This window comes from Rosa rugosa, chromosome 5 (genome assembly GCF_958449725.1).
Source record: "Rosa rugosa chromosome 5, drRosRugo1.1, whole genome shotgun sequence".
Taxonomy (NCBI): domain Eukaryota; kingdom Viridiplantae; phylum Streptophyta; class Magnoliopsida; order Rosales; family Rosaceae; genus Rosa; species Rosa rugosa.
The window spans coordinates 38,155,814-38,182,373 of record NC_084824.1 but is presented as its reverse complement, the minus strand read 5'-3'; the positions used below and the strand labels follow the sequence as shown (position 1 = coordinate 38,182,373).

The window sequence follows — 26,560 nt, the reverse complement described above, 5'->3', positions numbered from 1 at the left end:
TGATTGCTACAAACAACACATGCTAGGGTTTGTCTCTGAAGATTGGATTATTCAACAAAACCAGATGGCAGATGCAATCTTGTAATAACCATGTGCAACCCAACTTCCGCATGCTTTTTATTTCGGCTAGGGAATAATAGTTCTATGCTTCACATTTCACACGTTATTTTTCAGTCCTCGATCGATCGAAATATTACACGTTGTGACTTGTGACAACGATGTTGGGCAAAAGGAAAACAATTCATTCTCAAAAAGAAAAAAAATAATTCATGATAACAACCCACACAAGGCAAAGTGGCAACAACCTGCTTTTAATGAATTTCCTTTGGAACCATACAGATCAATAAACAAAATTTAATTCAAGCAACTCAAATTTAGTTTGTCAAATAATCCAATAGAAACAAAATTTATAACAAAACAAAAAAATAATTCAAGCATTGTAACAACAATATCAGGTCACAAAAACAAAAAAAAAAACAAAAAAAAAAAAAACCAACAATATCAGGTCACAAAGAAGACAGGTCAGTCTCTCCATATAGAGTAATTACACCGCTTTTGATTACTTTTAATGACGGTTGATGCTTCTGTCACTTTCTCAACAACAACATTCCCATCACAGAGCCTGTACCAAACATCCAATCCTTCTAGAATTAGGTGATAAATTATGTCGCCGGATGATTGCGGAGGCTGCTTGTTTCCGGGGCTAGAAGCTTCTTCGTCTTGGTAGTCATCTGAGAGATCATTCGAGTGGTTACCATTTTGGGATGTGATGAAGGACTCATGAGGACGTGTTCGCTGAGATACTGATCGAATATCCCATGACAGCACCTGCTTTAACAAGTTTTGGAACTCATCTGGTGATGCGTACAGTGAATTCTTACCCTGAAATAACCAAATCATATGATGAAATCAGTCTAAAAATGGATTTTTGTTAAAGAATGCAATCTTATTGGAACACAAAACAAACACAGCGATTGGTGCTTCACAATGAGAGTATAACATTATCTCCAGTTAATGTGGTTGAGTTTTCAATTATGTTAGTGGAAAAGTACATGTTTTCCATGGTTGATATATTTCTTCCTGGGGTAGTAATTCTGTCTTCATAAACTAACTGAAACTTGCAAGTTTGGCTATGCATACAGCAATCCACAATCGTGTGTCATTGTTCATGCATACCATTGACAATTTTGGAGAACTAAAACAGAGAAGATAGGATACTATAGAGTGAGAGAATTAAGTGACAGATAACAACCCATTTATGTATGCTCTGCTAAACTAACCTGGGGATTTTGGGAGGAAACCTGCAGGTTCAGCAAATAGATTGGTGACTATAAACAGTCTTAATGATTAACCCCAGGTCCCCTGGCCGCCCTATTCTACAGAATGAGATCTGACAAATGGTATAGCATTTACTAAGTTGCAGGGCTTTCTAATCAAAAGTACAAAAGGCAAGGCCAAACTGCAGATCAACCATAATTTGTTGAATAAGTTATCCTCCGTCAGATTGAGAGTAGAGAACCCAGGCTCTACAAAACCCAGATAGTTTGTTTGATAACTAAGAAAGATTAGACCTAATAGTTGTCAATGGACTTGCACATAAAACAACAAAATGTACAATAATTTTAAGATAAACTCATTGACTCTGGGGCACATGTAAAAGTCAACAGGAATCAGTTTCACAGTGTATCTCAAATTCCTCAGGTTCATAATTTGATGTTTAAGTTTCCTGTTTCTGAAAAGAATGATCTACAGGTGAACAATTATATCGTCCTTGCTATTTGTTTATTTATTTTCTTTTGAGACAAGCCCAATTTTGTTTCTGCGCTTAATCATTGCATCCATAAAAGCCTCATTGTTGTTTGTGTGATGAAGAGTTTGGCTTTTACAATAAAATGGTAGAAACCAAGGTATTAAGAAATTTGTAACCACAAACGAACACTTGGAAAGAGAAATAAAATTGAAAAAAATCCCCTTAAGAATGGCACATGCGTTATTTTCAAAAAGATAGATCACTCACTGTTATGGCCCAACATTGAGCAAGTGTTGAAGTGAAGCCCTCAGAGAAACTAATAGAAGCCACTGAAAATGACCTGTCTACCTGCAGCAAAGACGGATATCATTTCAAAACAAGGAGGCATGATAATGCTTCGTTTAAAATCACAATGCAAAATTTTCTTTGTTCAGCACAATATTGTAGACCAATTTTCGCAATCTCTGAAATGTAATAATCAAGGACAAAACTATCCACAAGACTACGACCAACACACACACGCGCGCGCGCACACACACACATGTATATGTATTGATCATCTACTTTCACGCAGAATCCATACTGCATACTATATTCTCCAATGAAGTAAAGAATTTGTATCAGCAGTATATGTAGTCTAATCACCAGGTCATGACTAAACACATGTATTCGTCATTTCACTGAGCACCTTTAATCCCCAAACAGAATCCATACTGCATAGTATATTCTCCAATGAAGTTAAGAATTTGTATCAGCAGTATGTGTAGTCTAATCACCAGGTCATGACTAGACCCATGTGGCTTTCAACCTCCACCTTGAAAGCCCAAAGTTCTTGGATTATAAACGAAGATGGTCCTCTTATCATTAAAAGTTAAATCTTTTATATCATGGAGAAATAGAGGTATTAACATCTCTTCCTGAAAGACCATGGAAATAATACCGTTAACCACTTTGGCACTCCTGCTTCTTGGATGCTGTCACAGTAAGGAAGATACGGTTTGACATCAAGTACAGGCTGTTGATAAAATTTAAATAAGTGTGATTTCTAAATTAAAAAATAAAAATAAAACACAAGACATGTGGGAGAAAAAAAATGTAAAACTTACTGTCCCATCAACCAAATCCACACCAGAGAGTAGAAGTATATTCCCTTTTACAGCCTCCACCTACAGTAAACAGAATATATATAAGACTCAACACTTCCATTTTCATTGGCATATATTGTTTGTTCAAGATCAAAATCTAACTTCAGATAGAAACAAATACAGAATAGCATGTATTAGGTTTAATGTAGCGAGAGAAATCTGAAGACTTTTGGACAAAGAATGGTTGCAATAGTTGACAACAAAAAGGAGAAGTGATAAATATTGTACTTCACAAGGTAAAACTTCAAAATATGCATATCATTGTTTGTACTAGTTCTCTAGGTGTCGTGAATACCGCGGCACTTAAGACATGATAAAGTCCTTCATCAGGAGTCCATGTACCAAGACAACATCTTGATCACTACCGTATAGAGTTCACTGTAGAAGTGCCCCTTTAGCTGTATAGTAGACGTTACGGTTCAATAGCAGTACACATCTACATGAGCAATGTTACTGATTGAATGACATACAGAAAAACACAGAAAAATTTCTCTCTCAGTCATATTTTTACATTATGTTTCTTTCTTTTTATATTTTTCATCAATATACCCACAGCCATAGTCTAATGGCCCCCTGTCTTCATAGTCATTTGTTTAAATTCAACCTCTGAAAAATCTGGAATCATTTTTCTAAAGCATTCATCTTTATTACTACCACAAGTTCAGCAATTTTCTTCCAGATAATCTTCTGCTCTTATCCACCACATTTTCTAGTTCATTCAAATTTTTTGCATCTATATGACTACTTGATATTTCTTCACTCCCCCCCCCCCCCCCCCCCTTTTTTTTCTGGTCGTTAATTAGCTAAGAGATCTGGGTTGCCATTTAACAAAACTGCTCCCTTCAACTAATGCATGGATCTTTGGGGGACCTGCAATGTCTATAAGTAATTTGTCGCTTTCATGGATGATTGTCACGGTACACTTGGATTTCCCCATTTACTTCAAAGCTACAGTGTTTATTGTTTTCAAACACATCAAAAACAAAAGTAGAGAAACAATATGATCTATCTACAAAATCTCTAAGAACAGTTTGTCGCTTTCATGGATGATTTGTCATGGTACACTTGGATGTCCCCATTTACTTCAAAGCTACCGTGTTTATTGTTTTTAAACACATCAAAAACAAAAGTAGAGAAACAATATGATCTATCTACAAAATCTCTAAGAACTGACAATGGAATTGAATACACCAACAATGAATTTACCAATGTTCTTGTTTCCAATGGCAATTTTCACCAATTCTCTTGTCCACACTCTAGAGCAAAATGGTCTAGCTTGAAAAAAGCACACACATCATTAAACTCTCTAGAGTCTTGTTCTCTCAACCGGGCCTCCCTCATCAATGTTGGGCTAAATAGTGCACACTGCTATCTGCTTAATATTAGTCAATAAGTTACCCTCAGAGACCATTCAAAACATTAGTGCACACTGCTTAATAGTGCACACTGCTATCTGCTTAATATTAGTCAATAAGTTACCTTCAGAGACCATTCAAAACATTAGCCTTCTTCAAAATTTTCTCATTGATACCCTGATTACCAATAAACATGATTTTAGGAGTAAAACATGTGTCTTTATTGGTTATGCCATAAAATACAAAGGCTGTAGATGCCCTTACCCTCAAACAGGAAGAGTCTACATTTCTAAACATGTGGTGTTTGATGAGACAACATTCACATTCAAAATGCCGAAGCCTCACACACAAGACCAAACTGTAAACCACACACAATTACCTACTTCTCTACTCCTCTATCCAACTTAACCATCAGAATCTCATGCCTCACACGCAAGAGAACAGTGAACCACAAAATTACCTACTTCCCTACATATACACAATCCCATGCCTCTACCACACCTTTGCCCACCTCCTAACCCACCACCCTCCACTTGAACCAGCATACCTGATATATATACTCACGGAACCACAAGACATAAATCATTTAGACCCACCACAACAACCAACCTCCCTATCACTTCCAGCACAACCACCTCAATAAATAACCAGAATAAACAAACCACCCCTCCACCTAATCCAATGACTACAAGGTCAAAAGATGGAATCTTCAAACGCAAATTGGCATACCAAATTTAACATCCCTTTCACTCTCTCGACAGCCACTTCAACACAACCTTTTCCAAAACCTTCACTCTCAAAGATCCTAAATGGTTCGAGCAAACTACGATACCCAAACCTGGTCTTTAGTACCCTACTAGCAGCCTCATTTCAACTTATTGGATGTAAGTGGGTCTTCAGAATCAACCAAAAACAAGATGGTTCTGTGGAAAGATACAAAGCAAGATTTGTTGCCAATGGCTTTCAGCAAAACACAGGCATATACTTCTATAAAACTTTTGGTCCTACGGCTAAACCAACAACAATCAGATTCATTCTCTCTATTGCACTCCGACGTGCCTCAAAGAAACTAGATGTTTCAAATGCTAAACTTCATGGTCAGGCTAATGTGTATATGGTACAACCACCTGGTTCTGGAGATGCATAAATCAATTTTGGTCTGAAACAGGCCGATATGATGACCTTATCATTATCTCCTCTCTCTTGGATTCATAGCCTTCATTTCGAATACCTCTCTCTTTATCAAATAGATACATCTCGACGTAGATGATATCATTCTCGCGGGCAGCTCTCGTACACCGTAACTCTCTCATTGCTCAGTTGAGCACCAAATTTAAAATGGAAGACCTTGGTCCTCTTAGATTCTTTCTTGGCATAGAAATTTCCATCTCAAATGGCCTTAACCTTTCTTAATCCAAATAGTATTTTGACTTGCTCTGCAAAGCGACAATTGTTGAAGCCAGATCTTTCCCATACCCTGCCTCAACTTTATATCCTGATGGGCAAGGTGGTGACTTCCTAAGTCTGTCATCTTCCAGGTCCATTGTTGGTACCCTCCAATACCTAACATGGACAAGGCCTGAGATGTTTGCTTGGCATATAAGGTATGTCAATTTATGCATAACCCTAGAGAAACCACACAAAAATTTGCAAAGTTTTCTGTTCTTTACCTTTATATTATTCTTTTTACATTTTCCATCACAAGAGTGTAGTTTATGGTGGTAATTATAGTAGTGTTGGGAGTTAAGAGGCTGAGAAAAAAAAAATTATATAGGTGAAAAAAAGATGTCATAGACCAATCTTTCTTTTGTAATTCTATTTGCATCCATCAATTCACCTGTTTCCTTAGCACACCAATTATAACTCTATAAGAACTTGAAATCTAAATTTTGTTCCCAAAAACCTCCAGATTTCCTATATACAACTCATATAATTATGCTTTTGGCTAGAGCTGCTGGTGCTCGCGCCAGCTAGAGGTAAGAAAATAATACTAATAATAATGAAGTAAAATTAATCTTTGTCCTTTTAATCAATTTTTATTTAAGGAAGATATTCGAATATAGGAAATGTTCCAATTTTAATATGTGAACTTAATTGGAACTCAACTATCTTTTAGGGACAAATGAATGTTTATAATATAAGATGCAAATAAATGTAGGAAACAACAAAGATTATATTGTTTCCATCAGAACAATCCTAAATCCATTTTAATTCAAAGATCTCTGCCATCTTCCTCAACCAGGTTGACAAACTATTCAAGGCTGATCAAGAGATCAACAAATAAAAAAGATTGCAGGAGGTTTACATTCCCTTCAGAAAAAGCTATAGGCGTTTTTGAATCCTTCATTTACAAAAGTAATTAATTGAGATTGTTAATTCAGACTTGGAAAACATATATGGAGGATTATATTCAAAGCGATTAAAAAGGAAAGCAAGAAAAAAAAACAGCTAGATGGATTTGGGCTGCACAATTGATAAGCTCTGATATCTCAAGCACTTCTCAACTCCCATAACCAAGACTTCAATACTAGTCTAATGCAGAATGTTGTTGAGCTTGCTCTCAAGCCACTGTAAAAGATGCACCTATTTAGTATAATCTTACCTTTGCAACAGTGAGCCCAATGGGGCATGGCCTGTGTGGTGATCGGGTGGCAAAGACTCCCATGCGTTCACCTTTTAGTCTTGGCACTCTCACCTACCATCCAGTCAACCTATTTTTTAAAGTTAAAAAGAATAACACAATAACGGAAAAGACTAAGCACTATGCCAATGAGTAGAGGCAAGCACCTTGGCCTTAAACTTCGATTTTGCTGGATCCTTCCAAAGCTTCTCTAGATTTGTATTTAGATGGAAAACATAGATAACCCAACAGTGCGAGTAGTCTCCAAGACCCTCAAGCGAAGCTGGAGGAACACGGGCTGAATTAAAGATCAAGCATGCCCTGGAAAGAGGTACAATTAATGGTTGCCTGGGTGTCCCATTCCTGTTCATCAATAAGTAAAGGATCAACAATGGGCAATAGATAAACTACTATGCATGCACACACTCAGAAACTAAAAAAGATATGTTCTGAATATTTAACAAAGGCAACAACTACGGTCAATTAAATTAAGGGATAGCTTGGAAACTTATTTGTTCCACGTGATGGTATATCAAGAGACTCACCCACCGAGGACCGCCATTGGTGCCTTTATGTCTCCATAGAGGTTATGCTGACAAAGGAAGGTGGGGAAATATTTTTTTTATTTTTTTATTTAAGGAATCACAGATGACGACAGAGAAACTAGGAAATTTTGAAGGCCTATTACCATTCCCATACAAGACGTGCAAACAGAAAGTTTTCTAGGTATCCCATTCATGCAACGATATAAAGAGCGTGTGGCATACTACTTAACGTCCCTAACTCTATGAACCTTCTTATGTTAATTTTAAACAAGATATTTAGTTTATCTATATGACATCTTCGATGCTTTTACTTTTATTCTCTTTTGAGGAAAAATCATAGAAGCACATCAACCATACCCACCAAGACTGAATTTTGAGCTTAACCTCCACCCTTATAATCAATAGGGAGGAGGTGCGACTATGCTTAAAAACCATCCTATATTACAAATATAAATATTTGATTTTTTTTTAACAATATAATGCAACAACGAAAGATGCTAGTTTTTGAACACTACTGAAAAAAAAAAAAAAAAGAGACTACCTTAAGCCTTTTCCAACTATATAAATTCTCAATTCTGGAAACTAATATTCATGTGACATCAGTATCTGTCTGCTGCTCTATATACTTCCAAGTCCTCAAGCACGAATAGATTTTTTCTACCGCTTAATGATGGGTGGGTGATACATGCCAATGCAGACAAGGAATGAAAACATTGAAATAGTAAACTATGACTACCTGGTGGAGAAGCATGAGTGGATGACACCAATAGGTGCCATGGGGTAAGAAGTCAGCTCCAAATCATCAACCTTTGGTTCCGTCAGCGATTTCCTCAAAGCCTTGATAGATAAAATGTCAAGAATTTAGCAACTAGAGTAGAAATACACAAAAGGGTTAATGGTGAATGTTTGAGTTACCTGCTGAGCCCGAATTCGACCTTGCCTTTCGGAAGCACAGTGCTTTAAGGAGTCCTTGAGGGATTTCTCGAGCTCCCTGATCTTGGAGTCCAGATCCTTGGATTTTCTTTTCAAGAAATACACTGTTAAAGACCCAGAACACAAAAGAAGTAATAAGGAACGAATCAAACACAAAAGGAGAGTGAGACTGTGAGAGAAAGACAGAAAAGTAAGAAGAAACACACGAGAAAGGGCAGTGGAGGCGGAGAGAGCTGCGAGTGCGACGGCTATGAACCATTTGGATTCTGTAGCGAAACCCATGGCTTCTCACTCTTTTGAGTCTAATGGAGTTTGTGTTGGGGTTTTGTTGTGGGTTTTTGAAAACACATTGACCAGACCAGACTTCCTTGTCGCACGGTCACATCATAGATAGACCTGTAAATTGGACCGGGTCCGGCCTGGTCAGCCAGGCCCGATTCATTTACAATTAAAGAATAAAGATAGACAATGCCGGCCCGACCAAATCCAAACACGATTGAAAGAAGACAAGGTCGGCCCGACATGATCCAAGTACATTTAAGAACGGCCAAGTACTGTTAAAAAGTTATGTGATGATATTGCCCCAGTAAGTGATGGATTATACTCATGTGATGATTCTTCGGAAAGTCTTGAAAAACCAAACGATAATTGTTCATGTGATAAGGTTGATAACATTGAGAATTAATGTTTTAACGGAAATTTTATAGATAAGATTGTCCAAACAAATTCAAATATAAGGTGGCAGGATTGATAAAGATAGAAAGTATTGATGAGAAAAGTATTGTCGGAACATATTCAAATCTAGGGTTTAGGAAAAACACATTGATGAGAAAGTATTGATGAGAAAATACCATCTCACTGGGATATATATATATATATATAAAGAGTCAACTAATGAGATCAACATGAGCTTAAAGAAATAAGGGCTAAATATTGTTTAGTACCCTGTGGTATGAGCCAAACATCAATTCAGTTCCCCGACTTTCAATTTCATCAAAAACACCCCTACAATATCATATTCTCGTCCAATAGGTCCCTCCGACTCAATTCCGTCAATTTCATACGTTAAGTGCTGACATGGCATTTCCAACTCATCAAAAGTGGGGCCCACATGAAAATGAAATTCTCAAACTGACCATGACCAACCAAATATGGAAAAATCCAAAATAAATTCAACACTTTGAGGTTAGGGAGACTCGAACTCCCCCCAACACATGTGCAAGCAAAAACCCCAAACCACCAGACCACTTACATGGTACAGCTATATTGCAAACAAAAATAGCATATATATATATATATATATTTTTTTTTTTATAAAGTCATCGTCCTTCTCCACCTATCTCTCTCCTCCTCTCCTCTCCTCTCCTCTTCTTCTTCCTCTTCTGCCATGAAAAAGGTTTTTAACAAGAATTGAAGCAAAAGAATCAAAATTGGCGAAAACAAACAGGTAGATGAGAAGCAATGGCATCAGCTGGTAAAATGATTACCTTGACGACATCGTTGCTGCGAAGAAATCGATGATCGGAGCTATCAATGAAGAAGACGGAAGCAGTACCTTGGGCCTGGATCAAAATCGAACCAATTTACAGATCAACAACAACAAGATCACATCGATAGATATACATATATATATAGATACAGAGAGAGAAAGACGAACCCTAGCTTGTGAGAAGAAGAAAGATGAAACTGTGAGCAGATAGAAGCAGGCGAAGCGTGAGAGCGAATCCATGAGGGTGAGAGAGAGAGAGAGAGAGAGAGAGAGAGAGAGAGAGAGAGAGAGAGAGAGAGAGAGAGAGAGAGAGAGAGAGAGAGAGAGAGAGAGAGAGAGAGAGAGAGAGAGAGAGAGAGAGAGAGAGAGCGAGCTAACAGAGCTTCTTGGCGGTTCGAGGCCGAACCACGAACTGAACGGAGGGGGAGGACAGGTTTCAAAGATCGGAGCAGAACCCAGAAAGGGTTTGGATGTGAGAGACGAAGAAGCCATTGAATTGAGCTCACAAAATCTCAGCTCACCCACAACAACTGAAGTTGAATTTCAATGGAGGAGCAAGGGAGGAGCTTCTTCTTCTTGGGGTTAAATTTCAATTTCTTGTTAAAAACCTTTTTCATGGCGGAAGAGGAAGAAGAAGAGGAGAGGAGGAGAGAGATGGGTGGAGAAGGACGATGACTTTTTAAATATAAAAAAATATTATACAGATATATGTTATTTTTGTTTGCAATATAGCAGTACCATGCAAGTGGTCTGGTGGTTTGGGGCTTTTGTTTGTACATGTATTGGGGGGAGTTCGAGTCTCCCCAACCTCAAAGTGTTGAATTTATTTTGGATTTTTCCATATTTGGTTGGTCAGGGTTAGTTTGGGAATTTCACTTCCATGTGGGCCCCATTTTTGATGAGTTGGAAATGTCATGTCAGCACTTAACGTCTGAAATTGACGGAATTGAGTCGGAGGGACCTATTGGACGAGAATATGATATTGTAGGGGTGTTTTTGATGAAATTGAAAGTCGAGGGACTGAATCGATGTTTGGCTCATACCACAGGGTACTAAACAGTATTTAGCCCTTATTTATTTAAGCTCATGAGATCAATAATAGTTGACTCTTTATATATATATATATAGAGGAAGGATCTGAAGCGGACGTCCGCACTTTCGCTAAAGTGCGGACGTCGACGCAGCAGGCGGTTTCAGGCGACGACGGCGGAGCGGGGATGGTCGGAGTGAGGCTGGAGGCGTCCCAGATCTCTTCTGGGCGGCGTTCGAGGTCGGAGGAGGTCGGGCTTGCCGGTTTCTGGGCAGCTACCTCACCTGCAGTTGCAGGTTCTGTGCAGCACGGCAGAACCATCGCCGGCGACTCCACCGTACCGCAGACCCTTCCGCACGACCCTCGGCGTCCCTCCGACAAGCCGCGCCGCGCCGTCGCTGCTCGATCGAGGCCGGAGGAGCGACGTCCGCACTTTTTCTGGGTTGCGAACGTCCTCTTCAGAACATTTTCGTATATATATATATTTGATGGTATTTTCTCATCAATACTTTCTCATCAATGTGTTTTCCCTAAACCCTAGATTTGAATATGTTCCGACAATACTTTTCTCATCAATACTTTCTATCTTATCAATCCTGCCACCTTATATTTGAATTTGTTTGGACAATCTTATCTATAAAATTTCCGTTAAAACATTAATTCTCAATGTTATCACATAGCCCATACCACAGGGTACTAAACAATATTTGGCCCAAGAAATAATGACAAAGTTAAAAACCTTAAAAACAGATTTCAGATTCTAGAATTATATAATCTTGATACTTGAGATCATGTATCTTCACCAAAAGATTTTGAATATATGTAGCAAGAATCCAAAATAACAAATACTGAGAATCAGTGAAAGCTCTTAGAAAAAAGGAAAAAAAAAAATGCAAATGAAAATTAGTAAAAAAGAAAGAGATGAATCTGTTTATAGATTAAACACGAGTTGGTGAATTATCTAGAAAAAGTTGGTAAAAAATGGGTGGAGATATTATAAAAGGGTTAATACCTCTGGTAAGTTATTGATTCGATGTTTGAATTGTACTTCTCATATCCCCTTTTCAATTTTCTCACCATCTATATGTTCATCTTTGAGATTAAGAAAATCTTCAAACTCTAAATCTATAACTGTTATCAGAGAATGAGAAATTATGGAATATTTGAGCATTTACTGAGCTTAGGACTATTTATATAAAAAGCGGGGTGTTCCAGAAAACATGTGGTTTTGTAACAGGGCCAGTCTTGAGATTCCAAAGGCCTGAGGCGAAGAATTACAATGTGGCCTCCCAGATATATAATATTTTCGCCAAATAACAGTACAAAATAATGTGTTTTGATTACAAATAAATATAGAATTAAAATTAAAAAAAGTGTGTATGAACTTTTATTCATACTTGAAGAATTTCTGAAATACAAAAATAGTTAAAATAAATTTTTTATATGGGGTTTAATTTGGGTAATTTTTCATATGGAGAAGCAAGGGGATCAGTTCTACTTTTTTATATGGAGAAGGAAAGGGAAAAGGTGGGTTGGGCCACTGGTCCAAGGAAAATTGATTTTAAAAAGGAAAAAAGAAGTAAAATTGATTTAACTAATTAAAAAGGAAAAAAGAAGTAAAAAAGGTCGCTGGGAGTCGAACTCTGGTTGGCTAAGGTGCTGACAAACTGCGCTTCCACTTGAGTAACATTGTAATATGCATATGTGAAAGCAAAAACGATATATATACGATATATGCCATATATACAGAACTGAATCCTTCGAGGCCCCCCGGAACCGGTGGCCTGAGACGGTCGCCTCAGGCGGCAACCCTCAAGGCCGGCCCTGTTTTGTAAAAACAATGGTTTGAATCAATGGTCTAGTATGTGGTATTGGGTTTTTGAAACGTGGCGATCTTATCTAGTTCAGGGTTGTCGCTATAAGAAATTCTATAATAGATGACAATAAAGTTTCATGCAAAATTATAGATGCCATTAATGGCACGAGGAATTGCACCTTTGTGTGTATGTGTGTGTGTGTGTGCATCTATCTATGCATACATATATTTGCCCAACACTACGCTACTACAAAATTATATATCCAGTTATCTATACATTCATTTCATATGTTGTCCAAATATGTGTATGAAAACACAACAGTCAAACCGATGAATTTACAGTGACAAACCACTCGAAAATGCTTATCATGCCTGACCTTGAGATGTGGATCCAAGGCACATTAACACGGCGTACTTCTCTTATTCGAACCGGATTTTGAAGCCAAACTTCCCCTCAGAGGATAGATAGGGCAATCCTGATGAGATCTAATGTAGATCATTATGTTCACTAGCTAGTTTCATGTGGTCTTGGAGGGACTGACTTGGTTCATATACTCACAAGCATACGAATCATGTCAAGTAAGGGAATTATTTAGACCTTAGTTATCATAGCAGGAGGACTAGGTGTTGGGATCTAACCTAGGTTTTCAGCTCTAGGACAACTCGAAAGCATACAATGAAAAATAAAATAAATTATTCACAGAGGGCATCAAGCCTTGGCAATGCTCTGGTTAGCTTACACCAAGCCTAATCAAAGCCACTAACTTGTAGCCTAAATGGGTTAAGAAAATTTCACTGTGCATTTATGTACCAGTACATCAAGTAAACTAGATTTGATACAGAAGTAGACTGACTCCATGCATAAGTAGACAACCTTGACTTAATCTCAAATTAGTCTACCTCTGTATTTAGTTAGTCTACCTCTATATCAAACTAATCTACTTAATGTATCGGTGCATTAAGGTACTATAGACGAACCCGATGAGTTTTACACAATGAAGGTAGAATTTTTGTGGAAGTTTGAATTGTGAATTTCTAAGTCAGTGGAAAAACCAAAAGTAAAACAACACTACTAATTATTGAACAAGAAAATTAAATTTGAGTTTCTAAATTAATGGGAACATGGGAGTGTTGGGTAATTCACACTATCTTTCAAACATGGATGTCAATCTCACAAATGCAATTCTTATATGTGTTGAGTCCCGTATTTAGCACCGGTTAGGGTTACTAAACAAGTTATCCATTCATTGTATCAATTATGCCAATTAGGGCCACAATCAACTCTCTAACTTGGGCATTATGCTGGTTAGAGCCGCAATTAGGAATGGGCGTGGGCCGGGCCATCCAAAATTTCTATGAGCCCGAGCCCGAACCGAAATATTTCCAACCTAGTGGAATCCCCTTGCCTGAGTTCACGTGAAGGCCTCATTCTTCCTTTAGCTTCCCATTAATTAGGAATGATTACGATACTCTGCTAACACAACTCAAAACCATTCTAACCCAAGCCTCCGCAAATCCAAACTGCCTCAAAATAGCCCCAAGGAAGCTCCATTCAACCCTATCATACACCTTGCTAGGTAAAACAATACCTAGGTAAGACTCTAAACTTAACTGTGGCATCTAAATCGCCGAAAAGTCTGGCCGGTTGGTGTTTGATAAAGTAGCCAATTGGTGGAGTGACCCAAACCCTTATGGCGAATTTTCAAGCCATACACGTGGACAACTTTGGGTGACGTGGAGCCCGTGTGGCCGTGAGGCATGCATACGTGGGATAACCTGCTCTGATACCATGATAAAGTAATTTGAGGTTCACATCCAAAACCAATTGACAATGAATGGAGTGGTCCAAACCCTAATAAATCCATAGACAAGGTCCCATTTGTTCTATGTGGGATGTATATATTCTCAATAGTGTTACTTGCCCGTGACTAGAGACTATGTCACCACGACAACGAGCGAGGAGAGATTGAATTTGAGATAACTCCAGAGAGATGAGGTGTGTTGTCCCCTCCAGAGAAGCTACTATGTGATGCTTGGGGGATCTTGTTACTGTTTTCCATTTCAAGACCAAAATTTTTTGCGAGTTTCTCATTAGGAAGAAAGATGTAACAAGGCAAATTCATATCCGCTCCCCTTTGACTACAAGAGTAATTGGGCAACCAGTCGGAATGAATTCACAAACATCTTATCAATAAAAATGGGCACAAGCTTCAGTAATATGTACAAGCTTCAGTTGATCTCTATGTCCATTAATGTACATTCAGAAAACTGAAGAATCACCTCGCACATGACCGACCAACTTAGCATACCTAACGTATGAAAATCTGTTCATAACTTCATATTGAGCCCTATCCCATTACGTGCTTCCTTTGCATATATATAACCCAACCTTTCTGCTGGGGATAGCTTCTCATCTCTTATGGGTCATACTTGTCAATGTTATAAAACTCTATGTTCTTGTACTTCTGAGAAATTATCTCAGCTTGAACTTTACGTGCAGTGTCAGTTGCGCAACCAACAAGAATGAGAACAGATGTGCCCGCAAATCCCCGAAATGCAGTAAGGTGTGAGACTTGTTCGACAACAGCAGGACCAGCAGCCAAGATTGCTAGAAAGGCTGAACCTAGAACTGATATTCGACTTAAAACCTGTGATCAAACACAAAAGCATGTTGAAAAATCCATGTTAAATTGAAGCTAACAAGATTTAACTTTCATTCCAAACTTCAAGCATGCTGATAGAAATCCAAGGATAAACTCATGAGTTGCAGAAGGAAAGAAATAACATATCAGAAAACTTGGAAGCAACATCCTATTTAGCAATTCTCTCCGTGAAAGTTTATTTGAAGCGCCAGGAAATGTAAAAATATTATTTGAGACCCAACCCTTGAAGTAAGGAGAAAACTTAGGAGAGCAATATATTTAGCAATATTCTGAGTGAAAGTTGAATTGGATCAGCAGGGTGTGTATGCTTTGAGACTCAACCTGAAGCCATGAACAAATAACTGATTGATACAGTAAAAAACCAATATGTGTAGCATGAGTCATGACTATGACAACTGATTGATGGGGCAATTAATTAGACTTTCCAATTTCCACTGTACACTGCCAGAGCCTTAGAAATGTTCACATTCTTACTAGTTACTACTACGGGTTGATAGGTTGAGCCACTTTACATGTTCATAAGATAAATCGATTCAACTTTAAACAACAATATACCACTATTTTCGCGTAACTCCCAAAACCAGGTTATGTATGACTAAGAATATCAAGCCAGCTGATTAAACACTCCACTCAATAATGCAAATAATTGACCACAAATTTTCCTTAACAAAGAAGAAAATTACCGTCTTAAGAAATGCAGCTGTGCTTTTACCCGGCCGTACAAGTGGAATTGATGCTCCTTGGCGCTTCAACTGTTCACTTACATCATCAGGATCCAATTGTAGGAAAGTGTAGTAGTAGTTGAAGAAGGCTATTAAAAGGATGTTGGTGGGGAGATAGAATGAACCTACAAGGATTTGTCTGTTAAGTTATACACAAGGAAAATATGAATAATGGAAAATGTAGCAGGTTTTCAAGCCAATCATGTGAGTTGAAATGAAGGCAATATATAGTTCTTATTGATTTCCTATGAGCTCTACATCTTTACTAGCAATAGAAATTGCAATTCTTACCCCCTGGATTTAAAGCCACTGCAGCCGTTTTCAATGGAGCTAAACCAGTGAAGCGTGCTAAAGTGCCAGGAAGAGCTAATGATGATGTAGAAAATATTATTGGCATTACTCCAGAACTATTTACCTGCACAGTTGAATTAGTTAGATAGCTAGAAATAAATTGTATATGGTCACCATAACTTAATACAATACAAGCAATATACAATGTAAAGTACAAAATATATAAGCCAAACAGGAAGGGCAGAATGGAGAGCACCTCTGAAAAGCATTTCTGTAAGTAAAAGCATCATGAAGGTAGGCGTATTCGTAATATGGGAAACAGAACTTTATTATTGCTGATGATTATAGTTTTAAAATGTCTGAAATTTAGGGTGCTGGAAAAACACTGGAAATATCAGAAAGAACTTTGTTATTTCTAATGACCATGACTTTCATTTATTTTGAATGGTTTCTAGGCCTATATCCAATATTAAACAACATACATATGTTCATTTTGCATTAATATTCCACGAATAATAAAAATAAGATTATTATTTTAAATGAAAGTCAGAACTAATGCACACCAATATGGATACTGTCTCATTCCAGTGGGAATTGACTTTTAAGTATTCTGTGCACAGAGGAGTTAAATAGTCCCTTATGAAAGAGATGTCATCTTCATAAGACAACAAATATGAATACTGTCTTATTCCAGTTGTTCTATCGTCTATCTTTTGTCAAGAACCATTACATTGCGAAAGTAAACAGGTATTGGGATTACTTTTATGTGCAAGTAAGAGGAATTAGTAGACCACACATATTTTGCTACATTTGTAAGTAGTATGACATATATAGGCAACGCGGGTAGACCCTAAAGAAAACAGGTATTGAGATTACTTTTATGTGCAAGTAAGAGGTATTAGTAGACTACACATATTTTGCTACATTTGTAAGAAGTAGTATGACATATATCAGGCAACGCGGGTAGACCCTAAAGAAAACAGGTATTGAGATTACTTTTATGTGCAAGTAAGAGGTATTAGTAGACCACACATATTTTGCTACATTTGTAAGTAGTATGACATATATCAGGCAACGCGGATAGACTATATCTAAATTCTGGTCAAAACCAACTATAAGAGGGCCGATGGTTATGCTGTCAAAGGTCCTTTTAGGTTCTGACCCATACAGCATATGGTGTCAGTACTTAAATTGCATCTCCATTGAACTTTGGAGGCGAACTATTTCATAAGATATGATATCAGTTTGCACTGATGATGATTGCAAATGTTCCCAAGTATGTTTAGACTAGTGTTTTCTAATCATTAGCTTGATGAATACAAAAGCATTTGGCAACTTGACTTTGGAAAGTGAGGAAGAAACTGAAGTACAGACCTTAAAGGGGAGGTAAGCAGACCTTTGAGGACCTGCACTTCTGCTGGTGTACCTTGAGGCATAATTAATTGGAATTTTCCTTTCTGCTTCCTGAAAACCTTTGTTTAGATAATTGTAATTATTGCTCCACATCAACAAAACGGATCTTTGTAATAAACGTAGCATTTACCTGAACATACACAATTCCAAGGACCAACAGAAAAAAGGAGGCAATGATGGTGGCGAGTCCAACATAGTTACCATCTTGGAATGCCTGTGCAACAGTCCTACCAACAGATGCTGGAAAGTAGGAGATGATGCTTGTGAATATCAAAAGAGATGTGCCATTCCCAAGTTTTAGGTCTGAGATTCGTTCTCCAATGTATGTTGTCAATACTGAGCCAAGAGTCAATAAGATCACAGATGAGAGAACCCACTCCATACTGAAGTCATTGACATATGGGCGAAGGAAGAATACTTGGCCAATTGCCTTCCAGTCAAAAAAAAAAAAAAAAACAAAAGGCATATATAAGCATGCTTATAGCCATAATAGTGCCAAATGCTGTCACTTGTATATAATTTGTCACCAGAAAAATCATTTGATAAATAAATGCACTAATTGAGAATATACTAACACTCAAAACTTGTGAACTGTAAGCCCATTCTAAATCTCAAGAAAAGTAGGCTTGACTCACTAACCTGGACTACTGCAAACCCAACCGAAGCATATTGTGTATACCGCAGAACTTTCTTTCTTCCTGCTTCACCTTCTTTTTTCTGAAGATCCTGCAACTTGGGATATACTTGTGCAAGGAGCTGGAAGACAATCTGGGCATTGATGAAGGGAACAATACCAAGTGAACATATACCAAGTCGGCCAATGCCGCCTCCAGAAAATGAATCCAAAGTGCTCAACAAACTGTTCTGGTCCAAATTTCCAACAAAAGCGTCACGGTTTACCCCACCAAGAGGTATATATATTCCAAGTCGAGATAAGGCCAGATATCCCAACAGCATGAGAAACTTCCCTGGTAACGGGCCTTTGAAAAAGTCTCCAAAATCAATGGAACTGTCTTCTATGGCAGCTGTGAATGTCAAAATGTCTTAATTAACTGCTGAAAACTAGAAGTATCAATTGCAAAATGAACCGATTTAAGGAGCTTATTAGATATTACATCATGATACAGACCTGCTAAACCTCGAGTGGAGTTAGATTTCTCCTTCTTAGAACTTGAAGCACTCTCTAACGGTTTTGAAAATAGCCATAGGAAATTATCCAAGGTAGCATTTAGACCAGAATGTACATCTGAATTTATACCCAAGGGATCAAAAACTGAGGCTTCAGAGCTGCAAAGTAATTTATCAGCAAAAGAGGAAAAATGGGTTCAGATGTATCAGTTAGAAGTCTTGGGTTCGAGACTGGTGTAATATCTACATAAATTAGCTTATCTCTTTGTGCTATTTTTCTTTTCTTTTTTTTCTTTCAAGTTGGACTAAAAACAAATGAAAATCAATAAATGGGAATGATGTGGGATTGAGTCTATTAAAAATTCATGCAAGAAAAAAGACAAAGCAGCAAGTAAAATAGGACTAGATGGTTCATTTTCATTGGAATATTTTGCAGCTTGCACAATACAACAGACAAAGATGCACTAATCAAAATATGCCTTCTAGAAGAACATGATGAACTTTGATATGAAAACAACCAACAAAGGAACTAGACAGATCATCAGTAGTTAGATGATCCCAAATAGACATTAATGATTCCTCTATAGTCCTATATATTACAAATGGTGGTGAAGAAGTACCCAAATACAAACTGTTTCTTCAATTTTATGTTCTCATCCTATACTCGCGGTTCTAGATGACTTAAATCCAAATATTCTCCAGTTTCGCTCATTTCACTATAGTGTTGTATATGCCATCTACTCTCCTCCCAAGGTAAAGTGTCTATCCCAACAATCTTACTGCTGTGTTCTAAGCCAGTACATCATAAAACTGACAGTTAATTGGGTTTACTACTCAATTATTATGTCAGCCATTGCCATTAGCAAATAGTTTCATTTACCAAATTGGATAATCATGGCTGCACAGAGAGTATATGCCATTTTCGAATGCCAACTCTATCTCCTACAAATATGCAATTTGACTTGTAGCTAATTGCTTCACTTGTCTATGAGAAAAGTGTATTGACATTAAAGATTAAATATAAACCATTACAGTATGTTCTTCATAATCATGATGACCATACATAATCCAAGACCCAGTTGCCCAATTAAACTAGGAAGAAAAAGGGTTGGCATACCTGCTGGATAGAACGCCAAGCTTCCAACAAGTAATGCTGTTGGGTTTTCTGGGAACAGAGAATCTGGGTTTGCATACTGAACGTTTCAGCGTTGGATAAGAGAAGCTGTTGAAGCAGAGCGGAGAAGAAGAAGAAAAGGGTCCTCTGACCGTTATCAACATTATTATCCTCGAACTCACTATTGAAGGAACCTCTCTGGCTGCCTCTGTGTTCGTTGTGGCGGTTTAGTTAACGGAAGTGAGTGGCCCTCATTGGTGACAGACTTGCTTAGCTTGTGTTCGCTATCACTTAGGATTCTCACTCCGATTACATATATAATAGGCTGCCGTCAAAATTTACTTTTCATTTTCTTATATTTTCTAATAAACTAGATTCAATTTACTGTCAAACCTGAACACTAAAGTTGTTTTGTTCTATTCAATCAAAAATAAAAAATGGAACACCAAAGTTTTTAAGGAAGATTTTTCGGGCCACCCTTAGGGCAACTCCAACCATGGGGTGCCAAACTCAAAATTGGCCAATTATAAGACTTTGCATCTCCAACCAAGGCTTTTTGGTGGATCTGGTCTTATAAATATAAGACTTGGAGCCATTTGAAGTCTCATATTTGAGACTTTTCCAAGACCAGGACTCGGCACTGTTCATGGGGGCCAGCATGTGGGCTGTCTCAGCCCAAAAGAGGGAGGAACGCGCCAGGGGTGGAGAAGGAAGGAGACGCGCGCGCCATTTGAAGGGAAGAAGGTCAGCACGCGCGCCAAGGAGCTGGAGAGAGAAGGTGAGGGGCTTTTTCATCTGCAGACGTGGGGCCCGCGAGCATTTTCTGTCCCCTGCTGACCGTTAGAACCCCCAACGGTCATGAAATCGGCGGTCCTGATTGATTAGGTTTAAATATGGATGGTCCGATGTGCCCTTTTTTTTTTTTTTTTTACTCAACAGATCCATTTTCAATCTGATGGCTCAGATTTGAGGGGAAAAAACTTATCAACGGCTCTTATTAATTGAAGAGTTATTATTTCCTTTTTGTTTCAAAAAAATTTAAAAAATTACCAGAAAATTGAGGGGAAAAATATACCCGTTGGAACAGTACAACAAGGGATTAATAAGAATAATTTTTAAATATTATGATAAAATGTTAAATTATTTATTTTTACCTTATTTAATTAAATTAACATATTTTTAATATAATATTTATCAAAATTATACTCATATTATATTTTAGTCAAGAATAGTGAAAACAGCACCCTCATATAGCACCTCATGGTTGGAGATGAGAATTGAGTCCTATGTGAATAGTGCAACAAGGGGGTGCTAAAATGAGAATAGCACCCCCAAATAGAGTCTATGGTTGGAGTTGCCCTTATAGGCCTAGTATGGTAAAATTTGGCTAGTCTCTTAACATACACTTTGCACATGTCAATATATTTTCGTAATAATAATTGAAAAAAAAAAAAAAAAAAACTTAAAATCCGTGTGCTCATGGTATGAGAGGAAATTTCCTCTTTTTTGTGGGAGATATTGTAATTTTATTATTTTTATTAATTAATTTACTATTGTACCTTGATATATAAATATTTTTATGTTACAGTATATTATTATGTGAGGGCATTTATTGTGTAAAAAGCTGTTTAGCTTATAAGTTATGTAGCAAAAAATGTTCGCTAAAATTTAATTAACCAACTTATTGCAAAAGTTACACCATTAAATTGTTGCATATAAAAGTTAGTGTAATGTGCTACAGCTATTATGGTTCAAGTTAAGCTTTTCAAATTTGACCATAGTCTACTATCATATTTTGTCTGTATCTATTTACTTGCTTTACTTGTTGTCTTTCTATTTCTTCATTATGCAATAGATGATAAATTTTTCTCATGACGTTGCTTATTTTGATTGCATAAATCTCGTTTAGTTAAGGTACACTGTTTAGATGTCCCATGATATACATGCTCATGGAACTAGTTTGGTAGACTAAGAGTAATGAGTGTCATCAAGAAATAATCCTAGACCAATTGGTCATTTGTGAATTATCATTTTGTACAAGACGTTGAGTTAAGCCTTGCGCGATGAGGAATTTGGCTAACTGCTAAATTAGCTGTTTCACTGTAAGTGGACATTTGTTTTTAAATTATTATGCATGTAGTATTATTTTTCAAATATTAATTTACTGCATTGATTTTTTGATGGGCAATATACTAGTTACTACCCTGTGGTTTGGGTCCAAAATTAATTCAGTCCTTGAACTTCTAATTTCATCAAAAACACCCCTGTACTTTCAATTTTGATCTAATAAGTCCAATTCGTTAGTCTTCCGTTAAGTGAGTTCGTTAACTTGTTGACGTGGCTCATGTGAGACCCATATTTTATGACATGACGATGAGGTGGCATGCCTATTCTAGGAGTTTACATGGACTTGGTGGGCTCCTCTTTTATAAGCTAAAAGCTACAGCTATTATGGTTCAAGTTAAGCTTTTCAAATTTGACCATATATAGTCTACTATCATATTTTGTCTGTATCTATTTACTTGCTTTACTTGTTGTCTTTCTGTTTCTTCATTATGCAATAGATAATAAATTTTTCTCATGATGTTGCTTATTTTGATTGCATAAATCTCGTCTAGTTAAGGTACACTGTTTAGATGTCCCATGATATACATGCTCATGGAACTAGTTTGGTAGACTAAGAGTAATGAGTGTCATCAAGAAATAATCCTAGACCAATTGGTCATTTGTATGTGCATTATCATTTTGTACAAGACGTTGAGTTAAGCCTTGCGCGATGAGGAATTTGGCTAACTGCTAAATTAGCCGTTTCACTATAAGTGAACATTTGTTTTTAAATTATTATGCATGCAGTATTATTTTTCAAATATTAATTTATTGCATTGATTTTTCGATGGGCTATATACTGGTTACTACCCTGTGGTTTGTGTCCAAAATTAATTCAATCATTGGATTTCTAATTTCATCAAAAACACCCCTGTACTTTCAATTTTGATCTAATAGATCCAATCCGTTAGTCTTCCGTTAAGTGAGTACGTTAACTTGTTAATGTGGCTCATGTGAGACCCATATTTTATGACATGACGATGAGGTGGCATGCCTAGTTAGCTTAGGAGTTTACATGGACTTGTTGGGCTCCTCTTTGATGACATGTCACATTTTGATTGAATGAGTTTGTTCAAATATATGATACTTAATCTACTTGTGGTTGAAGTTGTTGTAATGGCTTGCAGTAGATATTCATTCCATTATAACACATATTGACCAATGAAGCAAGTGAGAATGCAGATATATGTATAGAATATAACATAGCACACCTTATTGGGAGAGGAACTCATCACATTAAAGAAAAGAAAAATCTGAAACGATGGTCCCTGATCTTTTTTTTTTTTTTTTTCAAATCACGATGGTCCCTGCACTTCTAATTTCCATCACCCACGTTCAAATTTTAAATTTGGCTCCAAACATGATGTCACATTGAAAAAAAAGCTCACGGACCAAACTAATTGTAATAAATTGTAAAGATAAATTTTTTTTAAAACGATTTTATTTCTTAACAAAAAAGAAGTTAATTCAAAATTGAATGAGTAGCTACAATTAAAGATACTACAATTAATGATCAGTTATCATGTCACATTACTTTTTACTACCCCAAGGGTAAATCAGGCATATAGCAAAACACAAAAAAATATTTATGATACATCTCACATTCTACAAGGAAGGTTTTTGCCTACGTGGATTGATTCGGTGCCTATACTAGCGCCTCACGCGTAATACAACACGGTCATCAAGTTTAGGGCAAATAAATTAAGCTCCAAGTATCGTACCCAAGGGAATAGGGAACCCCCACTTAGTTACGGACAACTAAGCACAAATACAAATTATCCTAGCAACAAGTATCCGAAATTGTGATTTTTAATTGTGAAGACTTAAACTAAATTTAAGAACCGAAAATAGAAAATTGCTAAAAATGAAAAATGCAATGCTAAAGTAGTTTGCGAAAAAATTCAAGACAAGAGAGTGTTGGGTGCTAGGGAGGTTCCTTCACCCAAATCCTATGTGCCGGAAGCTAATCTAATGTAGATGCAAAATTCTTCATTTGGCGGTAGTCGTATCCTAGGCGGTTCAAGGCTCAAGGACCATATATTCTCAATTACGGTATTAATGTGCCGTTTCAAGGGTCACACAAACTCAATTAGAAAGAGGTAGAGCCGGTTTAAGGGTCTCTAAGTCGCTCTAATTGGCATAAAGCTCCAGAATTAGACCACTAAGCAATTCACCCTCGCAATCACGCGGCGGGTGTAAATCACCATGCTTATAACCCCTACAATACCAAATTGAGGGTTCTAGCTTAGGAATTAAAGGAGGTCAAGCCTCTAATTCCGTCCTAGACATGCTCAAAATACATACCCTAGAGTTGACTAGGCTCCTAGACATGCATTTCAACCCAAAAAAAATTGATATAAGCATCCAATAAAATAAATTGCATCAATGACATTAAAATAGGCATCCTTTACATAAAATTTGGGCTAGGGCACACAACCCTAGCCCCCAACAACAAATCTACTCACTACCCATCAAGAAACAAACATCAATATACATAATTTTAAGAGGACCAAAGTGAAGAGAAGTAGGAGTAACAAGAACAAGCCACAAATTGCTATAAAGCAATTATGGCTAGCCTTGATTTATGACTCCACTTTTACCCAAATTTAATGGTGATGAAATTCTTGATGCTTGAGATTCCCCTTTGAAATTTGTGGAATTGATGAGGAAAATAGAATCTTAGTGAGGTGGATCTTGATGAGATGAAGTGGATCTTGGTGAGGTGGATATCTTGGTGAGGAAGAGATCTTGGTGAGGAGGAAAGAAAAGTGGAGAAGGAGAGGATTTGTGGTGAGGTGAGGTTTCGGTGAAGAAGAAGAAAAATTGGAGAATGGAATGTGGTTGTGTGCGGCTGTTCTTGAGGAAGAGAAAGGAATTGGAAATGGATCTGGGCGTGAGTGGGTAGAGAGGAAGAGGAAGATTTAATTGGAACCGGATTAATTGGTGTGTGTGGTGTTGCCGAGAAGGAGGAAAGAAAGGATTGGGTAAAGGCCACGTGGCCACATGAGAGAGGAAGAGAGAAAAGAAAAGGAAAAGAAAGGGAAGGGACGGATCAGCCATGCTGACGTCACCATGACGTCAGCAAACTTCAAATTGTTTTTTTTTTTTTTTTCTTTTCTTTTCCTCATTTTTTTTTCTTCTCTCTTCTCAATGCACTTCCACAACATATTATCGAAGGTGGTTGGATTCTGCTCCCTTAATGGTGTTGACCACGGTTGACCCGCATTGACTATTTCGTCCTTTTGTCGGAAACTCCATATTGCTCCATTTTTGCACAATTTCTTCCGAAATTCACAACTCCGCTTATTTACTACAAGATAAATAAAAGTGGATTAATTACATAATAATTGACATGAGGATTAGTTTAATTCTAGTGTTTTAGATATAATTACACGTATATAAATGCGTGTAATCATGGATTGATAAAAAAATATGTATGGGTTTTGAATCGAAATAGGTCAGCCCGGTTTTATAATTCAGCAAGCAGTACCAAACGACACACCCTAATGAGGTCGACAGAAAGAGCTGTCCTTTAGAACATACAAAAATCCTCCGTAAACCCAAAGTACACTCACCTTTTAGGAAGTCCACGCACCATTATTTTAACAAAAACTAGATGCTCAGAAGCTTATTAAATAAATGTTTTCAACTGAGCACTAGTGTTTGCGACCCAAAACAACATTTATTTGGGTTAGAGGATGACAACCCATCCTCCACACACCTGTTTTAGAGCACAAGCGTCCCTGCTTCGTAAGCCACTACTACAATCTCTGACGACTCGAGTAACCTCACCAGAAAAAGCGTCGGCCTCCCTCACCAGTATATCCCATGTAGATCGATCAATCCCTACTAACCTCTGTGAGGTTCCACAAAAACAGAAGGAAAACTCCACGTTCCAAGCCTTAGCTGCCGTCGCCGCCCATCCCATAGTCGCGATCCCATCGCCGCCAACCACAACAAAACTCTCTTTGTCTCCACAAAACTAGATCCGGTAACCCCCCAGATCACACCAACCACCACTATCATTGGCTAATGCACCCGCGCCACTGCTGATGGCGAACAGATCACTCACATTGCCACCAGGAACATTCATCTCCGCAAGGGGAACAGAAAGGCTAAAACCTGAAAGCCTGGAGTTCTGTCGGAGGAGCCCGCCATCACCACCAAGATTTGGACCACAGAGAAGGGCAAACCCCTTTTTTCTGATCGAAGGTACATCGCCGCCGTTGACCGAAGGAGGAGGCCATAAAAAAAACTCAAGAGAGAGAGGCATAGGGTTTTTTAGCGTTGACTATTTGTCCTTAAAATATGTATAGGTTTTTTCCAATACCTCTTTAGAAAATTGAGTTTATATAAATTAAGGGAAAAAATCACAAACAGTGTCTGAACTATGGCTCACTAATAACTTTCATACCTCAATTTTCAAAAATATCAAATTGG

General features: G+C 37.5%; 2 protein-coding genes across 2 annotated transcripts; both read right to left on the bottom strand.

Moving 5' to 3' along the window:
* Window positions 1–340: 340 nt before the first annotated feature.
* Window positions 341–8,705, bottom strand: LOC133712899 (uncharacterized). Its single transcript, XM_062139009.1, has 9 exons — window positions 8,555–8,705; window positions 8,331–8,452; window positions 8,152–8,252; window positions 7,038–7,233; window positions 6,853–6,945; window positions 2,857–2,916; window positions 2,691–2,765; window positions 2,018–2,098; window positions 341–882 (listed from the first exon to the last, which is right to left on the bottom strand). The coding sequence occupies exons 1-9, from the start codon at window positions 8,628–8,630 to the stop codon at window positions 523–525; spliced, it is 1,164 nt and encodes a 387-aa protein (XP_061994993.1). The 5' UTR covers window positions 8,631–8,705; the 3' UTR covers window positions 341–522.
* A 6,144-nt stretch (window positions 8,706–14,849) lies between these two features.
* On the bottom strand, window positions 14,850–20,294 carry LOC133712267 (preprotein translocase subunit SCY1, chloroplastic). Its single transcript, XM_062138373.1, has 8 exons — window positions 20,018–20,294; window positions 18,902–19,059; window positions 18,412–18,797; window positions 17,903–18,202; window positions 17,734–17,823; window positions 16,360–16,483; window positions 16,030–16,193; window positions 14,850–15,331 (listed from the first exon to the last, which is right to left on the bottom strand). Exons 1-8 carry the CDS (start codon window positions 20,176–20,178, stop codon window positions 15,101–15,103), a joined length of 1,614 nt encoding a protein of 537 aa, XP_061994357.1. The 5' UTR covers window positions 20,179–20,294; the 3' UTR covers window positions 14,850–15,100.
* Between the last annotated feature and the right edge of the window lie 6,266 nt (window positions 20,295–26,560).